We start from the raw sequence: 10,805 nt of genomic DNA, 5'->3' as shown, positions 1-10,805 counted from the left end.
CTCCGTGATTGCATGGTGTGATTATAATGCTATTACCCCTTGTTGACAAATACTTGAAGTTTTACCGTAGGGTCGCTTCCGGTATGACCTTAATGATTTATCTTAAATAATAACAAAAACTGTTACATTTTAATGCATACACTTGAAGGTGTCCTATTTCTGTTTTGACAGTCTAAGTAAACCTAGGCTCAGTACTATTTGTTACACTGCTATACTGGCTAGAACAAACCCTAGTAGAAGGTCCTAAGTAGAAACCCTAAGGTTTACTTAGACTGCTGTTTTGACATTCCCGCCGGGATAGTGCTGAACTTACCAGAAACCGATCTCACTTGTGCTGTTTCTTACATGGTGAAAAAAAAGTTCCTGCACGTTTTTCTTGAGGCTATTTTGCAAAAAAAGCGTCATTTTGGATGGTATTCGCGATTTACCCTGGTAGTGAATTTTGTAAATACCGTAGTTTTGCTATAACTATAATTTACTGACGCGATTCTTTCGCCCCACGTTAGATTGATACGTCACGGCAGTTCCAACCAAAGTCTTGGACTATTTTTCACACATTATGGAACGTAGTTGTTATTTATCACCAACACACATCTTGAAAGTGAATACTGTGTACTAAAAGATACGATCACCGGTATGGTTCCTTTCCCACTTCAGGCTCGAGACCAGAAGATGTTGTGTAGCAGCTATGGTGTCCATGGATCGAACAGATGGTGGGTTCTGAACATCAATGATATCAAATCCGAGATCACAGTGAGCGTGTACTATGCTAGTATCTGCCGGCGTGACACTGAGGTTCCGGTCTTCGGTGAATGTAAAGATGGTAATATGTTATAATTTATTTTTAAGTCATTTCACAAACAGAAACAGTGTTGCAGTTAATAAATGTACTTCACATGTAACCTCTCAAGCGTTTTGAATAAATCCGCAGTACCAATTTCGTGTTTTTGAAGAAAGTAACAGCACTGGGAAGGTTTTTAGAATAAATACGTCTAAATATAAAATAAGTATCAAACATATTCACATTGCAAAAACAAAATGAGTTGGTGATTAGGGCATAAGAGGTAAATGTGATTTGCGACATCCGTTGTGAACAATACGGTAAGACTACATATATTTTCACGAGAAGCATATACCTTACTTGTTCAAGATTACATCAGAAAATATCACACACACACACCTGCACGCGCACGTACTCAAACACAAGTGAACTAGGGGAATAGGATTGCTCAGCAGTATGACTGCATTTTAAAGTAAATGCTGAGAAAAACCCAAACTGACACTCGTTCACGTAATACAGTTTTTTAATTCCTGATATTGGGAGATGATTTCGTCCTCCTAATTGAATTATCGGGTTTTGTCACAGTTATTCAAGATTCGTTCTTTTTAAATCATATATAAATATGCACCTGGGTTCATCTTTTAGACATTAGCATATTAAGTAGTCCTTACCTTGACACAGAAGCCCCACACAATACAGTATTTGAGAGAGGTAGTGAAGCCAAGTGAATAAGCTTACTCAGAAGCACTCCGAAGGCTTGGGTTCGATTCCCCACATGGATACAATGTGTGAAGTCTATTTCTGGTGTCCCACTCAAAAGTATCATAGTGTTCCTGACTAATCATAGCCTTAACCCGAGGAGATGCAGGTAAGAATTAGCTTACATCACCCATGCGTGTCCAAATTTATAAATAGAAGACCAGCTGGGTGGATGGGTCAGGTTTGCAGACTTGGTTGGTGTATATCATCGTATCCCAATAATTATAAAGTGTTCATAATGTCAGCCACTGGATTGTCTCGCCAAGACTTTCACATATTGCTGAGTGAAGCGTTAAACAACAAAGTTCATATGTTTCCTTTATATCACGGAATTGTTGACATCATGGTATCAGAATTACAACTTCAGAGTGATAAATTCCTATCATCACGTCGATGCGTATTTCCTAAATTTTTAGATCATCTTCAAATCTTCTATCAAATTTTCAATTTTTTACACGCTATTGCCCAAGGCAAATATTGATGGTATGGTGTTCATAAAGGACATAATCTATAACTGAGTTTGGTTTTACGCCGCTTTTAGCAATATTCCAGCTACATCACGGCGGGGGACACCAGAAATGGGCTTCACACATTGTACCCATGTGGGGATTCGAACCCGGGCCTTCGGCGTGACAAGCCAACGCTTTAACCACTAGGCTACCCCACCGCCCCCATAATCTATAAACTATACGGAAACTTAGTAAGGAAAACTTAGAAGCTTTCAGGTCCATTGGCTGATAAGAAAGCTCTGACACGCTCGCTTGGAAGTGTCACAAGATCCTGTCGCTGAAAATGTGTGTGTAATCTGGCTTAGAGAATAAAGCGAAAAGAAAAGAAACAGTTGTATCCAACTCAAGATCATAATATTAAGTAGGGTAATGCTGTAGAGCAGTATATGGACATGAACAATACACATTTAATAATGCATAGTGGCAGCCACAGGTTCCATGACTATGTGACAACTGTATTAATATTGGCATACAGCTGTTAGTATATAAACGCATATAGTGTAGATAGTATTCAGTGTCACATTTAGCATCAGTATTAAGATTAGTATTAAGATTACTAATTAGTACTAAAATTACTATCGGCATCTAGTTATTAGTATGTAGAATGGATTTTTAGTATTTTGATTTGAAGTTCTGTACCTACCCTACCACACCTATGGAGTCACCCTTCCCGTGACGATCCAGGTTAGAATACGTCTCCAGCAACACATGCTAATTGGATCGGGTGATCAGGCTCACTGACTTGGGTGACACATGTCATCGTATCCCCATTGCGTAGATCGATGCTTTTTGATGTTGATCACTGGGTTATTTACAGGCCGGCACCATATAGCTAGAGCATTGCTTATTGCCGTTGAACTACAAAGAAAACAAAGCAAAACACACACTTCCTTCCCTCCATTACATTACATGATCTAACAACAGTAATGCCATATGCGAGTATACTGTTCAGTCACATTGTGAAAGTTTATCAGATAATCAAGTGTACAACTGAACAATCCATTAACAGGAATGATACAATATTTCTGATAGCCTGTCACAATATACCAAACTGGAAAATGTCGAAGCTTAATGGGTTATACAAACTGATATCAATGCAAGAGTTCAGGCAGTCCGACAAATATAAGAAAGACAAACGAAAAAACACCACCTTTTTACATTTAATTTAGAGACTATAGTACTGATCATGACACCAAGTGTTCGAATGAAGGGCCCATCCAACACTTCTTATCAGACATCTCTTTATTTGTGTTACATTGAAAACGTGTAGTTCATTTGTCGGAACATGTTCCAATTTATATCATACACCACATTCCACACATCCGTTTTGCACAAAACATTGGACATATTTATAAGTACTTGTAGAGTTTTCTGTACTTTATGAATACTGTAGCCCTCTCTGAAACTAAACATCAATAGCCAGTCGAACCGTATTTTATAGCTAACCACAAACCAATATCATAAGCAAGATATAACAAAAAGTAACAACAGAGTAGATTGCCTTATCGCATGTCTTAGCAACTTTTCGGTTGCTCAGTTCGATGGTTCAACGATGGATCAACGATTCAAAGAGACTTCGGTGAAGCCATCCCATCGTCCCAATCTGTCAGCAGAGGAGAGGTGAAGTTGGACACACAGCCCTTTCTCCAGGAACACCCAAGGTGTGACGGGTTGGGTTTCTTTCCTAAATCAGTTGATGGTATAATGCCTGGATACTCCATTTTCATATTATCATTGCATATTTACCGCCTGTCATGATTAGCAATTGCTCATCTTAACTGTGTTCAGTGTGTTTCTCCACATGGTCCCCATCACCCTCCTCCTACCCTGCGTTGAACAAAGACATCAATAAGTTCTAATCGTCCTCCTCATCCAGGAAGTTGTAGAGATAGTCATCAGCGAATCTCAGCATCTGACGGAGGCTGATCAAAGCAGGGACATCCACGTTATCCACCAGCTCCATTTCCTTCTCGTAGTTCTTCACGGGCAGAACGTGGGCACGGGGCAGACCAATGAGTTGGGACACTTGTTCCACCAGTTCACTGACTGCAGAGCTGTAGAACAGGGTCCCCGGATCCTCTTCAACATATGGACAGGCCTTATCCACCTTGGTCAAGATGACCACTTGTGGTATACCTGAAAAGGATTCAGAACAAAACTCATTTCTACCTCCCTGTTGAGTTTAGTGAAACCAAGATAAAGAAATGAATACTGGATTTGACTAAGCGATGAAAATTCTTCTGCTCGTTCTAAGCAAAGTAAAAATAAATAAAATAAAATGAGACAGCATATCTTATATTGAAACAATGCGGCAGTCGCGTTATCAAACGAATTCCATGAAAGCAGGCGAGTGGTTTAAAACATTACACATAACATTTTAGGCTACTGGGTAGATTCCGGTTTAAGAATTTTCAATTGAAAGCACGGTAACTTTTAGTTACATTGAATTAATATTTACAGAAGAATAGTGTACAATACAACTGTAAAAGCTGGGTCTTACAATTAAGGAGTAAACGCTTCAATCAGGTCTTACAATTCAGGTGTAAAACTTCCCAGTTGCTCTCAGTTGAAAATATTACCATTTATATGTTAGAGTGAGACAGCAGGATACATCAATGTATCATACTCCTGGCAAAGGGGTGTAGATTCTAAGGATAACTTTAAAAGAATTTCAAATCTCATTGGCTAAAGTTGTTAACCAGGTCCTGGATTATGCACTGTATACAACTATACATATCTAAAATGCTTGTTTGTTTGTTGTTCAACGTCGCGCTCAGCAATATTCCAGCTATTTACGGCCTGTAAATAATCAAGATTCAACCAGAAAATCCAGTGATCGAAATCATGACCATCGATGTACGTAGTTTGGATACGATTACATATTTCAAACAAGTCAGCTTGCCTGACCACCCGATCCTGTCAGTCGCTTCTTACGACAAGTATAGGTTACTAAAGATCAGCTTTAACCCGGATCGTCACTCGTAGCAAACGTGGTAGTAGGTTTCAAAACCAACAGCTTCAAAACAATTTGGAATTTCATTGGCTGAAGTTGTTGTTAATTTGGATTGTTTGTTCTAAAATGTTTGAGTTTGTGTACCTCTCTGATTAGCTTTCTGTTGTATAGCTTTCATATTCTGCAGAATTTTGTCTGGGAACACGTCTACGGAACAGCCGTCCATGACGAATGCCACACAGTGTATCTTGTCCTGTGTTACAGGGGACTTGTTGTATCCAGGGGTGTCAGGCGAAATTGACACAGCTGGGTTAAACTGGAAACATAATAGTTAGGTTTGAAACAACTACATTCTGCGTGCATACTGTTAGACACCACAATATGCAATACCCAAGATTGAGTGCGTACGATTTTGCGCCGCCTTTAGCAATATTCACGTCGGGTTGACATCAGAAATCAGTGTTTCGAGCGGACGCTTTACCCCAATATTACAGAGACATCATAGACTGTACATAATCGACTATGGACCGAATAACATCAGAATCAGAAGCGCCGGGATACAGTGTGGTGTGAACAGCCAAGTCACAAAGCTTGATAAGAGTCACTGGGTGCCTTCTGTGATCGGTAATCATTCGTCACCCACTCGTGTTACTCCGGGACATGCCGAATACCTATTAGGGAAAGGGGCGAGTGGTGACGAATGATCCGATATAACCACGGAAGTAAACATTTGTTGATCAAAGACAGTACTAATACAAAATGATTCTGTGACACCCTATACCATGTGCTTACAACAGGATCTGTTGCATTTTCTTCGAAAACATACTGTCGTGTATGGATCTGCATGAAGTACCGATAGCTGAAGCGGACGATCTTCCAAAACTTTCTTTGTGTACAATTCACGTATCAACATGGATCTCTCACTAAAACGAGTTACGTTATACATATTTGGACGAACATGGAATACATTCTTATTTAAAGGCATTTGACCAGACATGTCACTAATGATCATTTTTGGTTTGTATCGATGATACGAGATCTAAACAGCGTCATGAAGTACCATATACTTGTCAGGAAGGTGTCCATCCAATATGGCAACCACGTCAGTCGCGTCCATTCCTTGGGCTTCCTCTAGGCCTCGTGTGTCACACAGGCGGAACTTGAGTGGTTTACCCGTCTCGGAGGACCGGACTTTGTACTTCCGATACTAAGAGAAAATAAATGTCAGTGTTTCTTGCCATTGGTACCATTACACTAGGTTCCTGTGTTTAACACAAACATGGATCTATCGAGATATGCTAATAAACCTTAATTGAAAACAATGTTATTGTTATACTCATTCATGTGAAATGGATAAATAGATATAAATCTAGCAATGTGTTTAAAGTAAAATTTAAATATATAAATATAGCAACGGGTTTAATAATAGTCCCGCTTCTCATAGATCTATGAATCATCAATAAAGTATGTCAACAACAATCTTAAAAGAACACATGATTTACATTTTACATGACATCTAACAGAGTTCTACTAGTACTTTCATTATTTCAGATTTGTCAATCGAACGCATTCATAGTATGATGGTTCTGATTAATAAGTAGGACAACTGTCCAGCGATGCTGAAGGTTGAAGTTGAATGACATCAGGGACACATTTTTTACCATTTTCAGTTACGGAGAATTTTGTTTTAGGTGTTTTCGCGATTTTGATCGGAATATGCATAGACTATTAGTCCAGCAAAACTATTACTCCACCATTAACGCCTACCTCCTCAAACGTGGAAACGTTACTTTCACAGTTACCTCCCTTGCCTCGTGAAGATGCGTGGGATATGGAATTAGAGCCTCTGATATAACATATCATCAAATGAATTCAAATAGCTCAAAGGAGGGAAGAAGTTTACGGAAACTTTTCTTTTTGTGATTTCTTTCTTCTCCAGCACTTAGAATATTCTTTATATAGACAGACCCTTTCACACACAAATATTACAAAACGGCTCACATGTGTCGTAAGACTGTGTTCGGCACTTCCGCTGCAGGCTTGACTAGTCACGTGACCTCTGAAGATCGAGTTCATGGTGTTGAAGTAGCTGGACTTACCGGCTCCTACCGCCCCGACCAATAGAATGTTGACTCGTCCTGCCTTCACCCCCTCGATTGGGGAATATGTTTCGATCTCAGATTTCAGAACCTGTAGCACAAACGTTGATGTCAGTAGATGTAAGATATTTAATAGCTTATTAAAAATGGCATGCATGCCACAACCAAAACCATATAATTATACCTGTCATAAAACAGGGGGAAAAGTTTTACAAGCATATAATTGCAGGTTTCGGGATTTTGTAATGATAGACAAAAAAACAACAACAAACAAACAAAAAACGACCCCAAGGTTTCTTTTGAAATGCACGAGGGTCGAAGTAGTAATGTTTCCTATGTTTTATACACAGTCAGAACAACTAAATATTTGTTTTAAATTAGTGTTTAAATAAGCGCTACGACGTTTGAAATATATCTTTCACTATAGGCTAAAATGTATTTTGCTACCCCTAGTCTGGTTAGAATATCTGGCTGTAGATAGGTGATAAAACAAAAACGTGTCTTCGATTTAGTACACTTAACCTTTAAAACACGAATTATATACCTAATTTTACTTTGAAACCCATTAGGGAGATAACGTATAAATTTAATCCCAGGTTTTACAACGAATAAGACGCAAGAAGATCCCGTTTAGAAATGATCTTCTGTAACCGATGTTTGTCGCAAGAGGTGACTATCAGGATCGGATGGTCAGGCTCTCTGACTTGGTTTATACATGTGATTATATCCCGTAGATCGCTTTTCCTGATGTTGATCATTGGATTGTCTGGTCTAGATTCGATTATTTGCAAACCGCCGCCATATTGCTGGAACATTGCTGAGTGCGGCGTTAAACAACAATCCAGACAAACAACAACCTACAAGAGGAATGGTTAACTGGAAGTTGTGAGAAGAGGGATTTTTTTTGCAGAAACAGTATACATGATAAGAATATATAATACTGGGAAGTACGATTAGTAAATAAGAGTACAGATGAAGTTAGAAATGGGGTAGTAAAACATGAAACATTAAAAATAGATTATTAAAACAAATCACATCACAGATTTTAGATTCACTTTATTCACAGGTCCAAGAAATGCGATATAGTTCCTAAAATAAACGGGGCTGGAGTGGGCGAGTCTTGGTTTTAAAATAGAGGTAAGAAGTCCGGGAGATAGGCTAACAAATGTAAGAATGGGAGCTGGATAATTTGTGAAAAAAGGGGGCTGTTTCAAGGCACCCATCAGAACACGTGGGCTGATGCCCTAACAATAGTGACAATATTTATGTCTTGTCTCTGAATCATGTTTGTGTTAACGGTCCTCTGTAGTGTCAGCTTAGAAAGTGAATACCACAGCGTCTCCTTTCACAAAGCACTAAGGTGATCGTATGTCACTAAAAACTGCGATCTACCTTTGGTTTAGATTCTGTCAGTTGTCTCCATGGGTCGTCGTTGATAATGCTTCCATCTGCAAAAGTTATGGTTCTTGTTTCAAGCATCTCATAAAACACAAAACATATCAGTTACTATTAACGTGTTTGTTGTTTCGCCCCCGCAATATTCCAGCTATATGACGGCGGGAAGGACCTACTCAAGTCTGAACCAAGAAATTCAGTTACTGATATTGTGGGTAATGATCAACAACGCCAGGGTCTTATGACACACTATTAACCAATTCACAATTCTCATCACTCGTATAAAATTGTATTATGACAATAACTCTGTTGTTAAACGCTGCACTCAGCCATGTTAAAGCTATGTGAATGCGGTCTGCAAATAATGGAGTCTGAACCATGAAATCTACTGATTGACGTCATGAGCATTGACCTACGTAACTAAGATACAATGGCATGCATAAGCGAAACTGACCACCCGATCCCATTATCAACCTCTGACGACAAGCATGAGTTGCTGAAAACGTATTCTAACCCGGATCTTCACTGGTCGACAATAACTCTTGGCATCAGAGTGTCTGACCAACCCACCTTTCACACTGTAGACTTCCACGTCGTAGCAGACGAGACTGGAACAGGCCAGTGATGTGGCATTGTCTCCCGCCATGGCGTAGCTTGCACCAGGAGCCAAAGAACCGTTGAGTGGGAAGGATGCACCGCTCAAGGCCACAGTACCGTTGAAACTGTAAACGTCAGGACCACCCCCGAAAGTAGGGCCATAGGTCGCGTGTCCGTAAATTGCATTGGTGCCGTTTATTGCTGGGTATTTTTTAGGGCTGCTGGAACCTTTGAAGTACAAACGGAACAGGAATGCTGTCGGGTCGACCCTGTAGGCATTAGCAGAGTCCCAGCTGACCGCGGTGTAGCCACCAAACACGCAGTCCGACGTGTTATAGAAGACTGTGACTGTAGGCCCCTTGTTGTCACACTTCTGGTGGAAGGCGGTGTTGGAACAACCATCACGGGAAGCCTTGTACAGAAGTTCAAAGGCTTTCATTCCGTTCATCCATTTGTTCAGTTGTTTCTGATCCTTCTTCGTCAAAGTTCGTTCCATGATCTGATGTTGTAAAACACTAATCAACCACATGTTATTGTATAAAATGTTCGAGAGAAGTACCTGCCTGTAAGCCCTTGGCAAACAGATTTCGTCTAGGGACAGTACATTCAAAATGTTATGGGCCTATGTGGCCTGCAATAAATTTACATGTCTATTTTTATGTCACAACTAGCAAATGAGGGCCTGCAGCTTCAAAAGTCTATGTGGCCTGCAATAAATTTACATGTCTATTTTTATGTCACAATTAGCAAATGAGGGCCTGCAGCTTCAAAAGTCCCTGGAACCTGGTGGCAGCCTGGCACTGTTCTTTTATATTGCAAACACATATTGTATATGTGTCCGTTGTCGGTTTTAAGGAGATTAAATGCCGCGCATTAACAAAATATTCTCCCTGGTGTTGTGTACGGCAAGTCAAGCCTATCCATGATTTCATTTTACATTATTAAACAGAAAAAAGAGCCTTGAAATGATTTCACCTCTGATATCTGACATGCTTTCATCGATATGAGTTTGTGACATGTAACATCCCCACGGAAACAGAGACATATTGGACCAATGACAGACAGACAGACAGGCAGACAGACAATGTATTTTATGTAACTACATGTAGTTGGTGTGAGTTAAAAATCACTGTTAGAATAGATAACTGCACTTCAGTTAACACAAAACATTTTCCAAACATTTTCATAAGGTTTCAAAATAGTTTTTCAAAAACATTTTCGTCAAAATGTTTTGGAACGTTATAAAAATGTTTCACAATATTATTGAAATGTTTTAAAATGTTATTCAAAAACGTCATGCTATAACATGAGTGAAACTATTTCATAACATGTCATTGAAATATTTTTAAAACGTTGCAGAAATGTTGTGCACGAACATGTTTGATGAAATATTGTCATCACGTTTTAAAAACACTGTGCACACATTTATGACATATCATACAAATAATGTCTAAATCTTTCAAAAATACTGAAAATGTTTTTGAAATGTTTTCAAAATGTTGTTCAAAAACGTCATGCTATAACGTGTTTGAAACTAATTCACAACATATTAGTGAGATGTTTTTAAAACGCTGCAGGAATGTTATGCAAGAACATGTTTAATGAAATATTGTCATCACGTTTTAAAAACATTGTGCACACATTTATGCCGTATCATACAAATAATGTCGAAATCTCTCATAAATACTGAAAATGTTTTTGAAATGTTTTCA

The 10,805-nt window shown here is 39.0% G+C and overlaps 1 protein-coding gene across 1 annotated transcript; it reads right to left on the bottom strand.

Annotated features, from left to right (window-relative positions):
- Positions 1-3,195: 3,195 nt before the first annotated feature.
- LOC124275742 (interferon-induced protein 44-like) lies at positions 3,196-9,595 on the bottom strand. The gene is made up of 6 exons (XM_046711394.1): positions 9,067-9,595; positions 8,494-8,549; positions 7,004-7,192; positions 6,063-6,209; positions 5,147-5,318; positions 3,196-4,185 (listed from the first exon to the last, which is right to left on the bottom strand). The coding sequence occupies exons 1-6, from the start codon at positions 9,587-9,589 to the stop codon at positions 3,905-3,907; spliced, it is 1,368 nt and encodes a 455-aa protein (XP_046567350.1). The 5' UTR covers positions 9,590-9,595; the 3' UTR covers positions 3,196-3,904.
- Positions 9,596-10,805: the final 1,210 nt, after the last annotated feature.

The sequence above is a fragment of the Haliotis rubra genome, unplaced genomic scaffold (assembly GCF_003918875.1).
Source record: "Haliotis rubra isolate DU_JTF1 unplaced genomic scaffold, ASM391887v1 Scf202, whole genome shotgun sequence".
In the NCBI taxonomy this organism is placed as follows: domain Eukaryota; kingdom Metazoa; phylum Mollusca; class Gastropoda; order Lepetellida; family Haliotidae; genus Haliotis; species Haliotis rubra.
The sequence above is the reverse complement of the archived record's forward strand: the minus strand, read 5'-3'. Positions and strand labels throughout refer to the sequence as shown.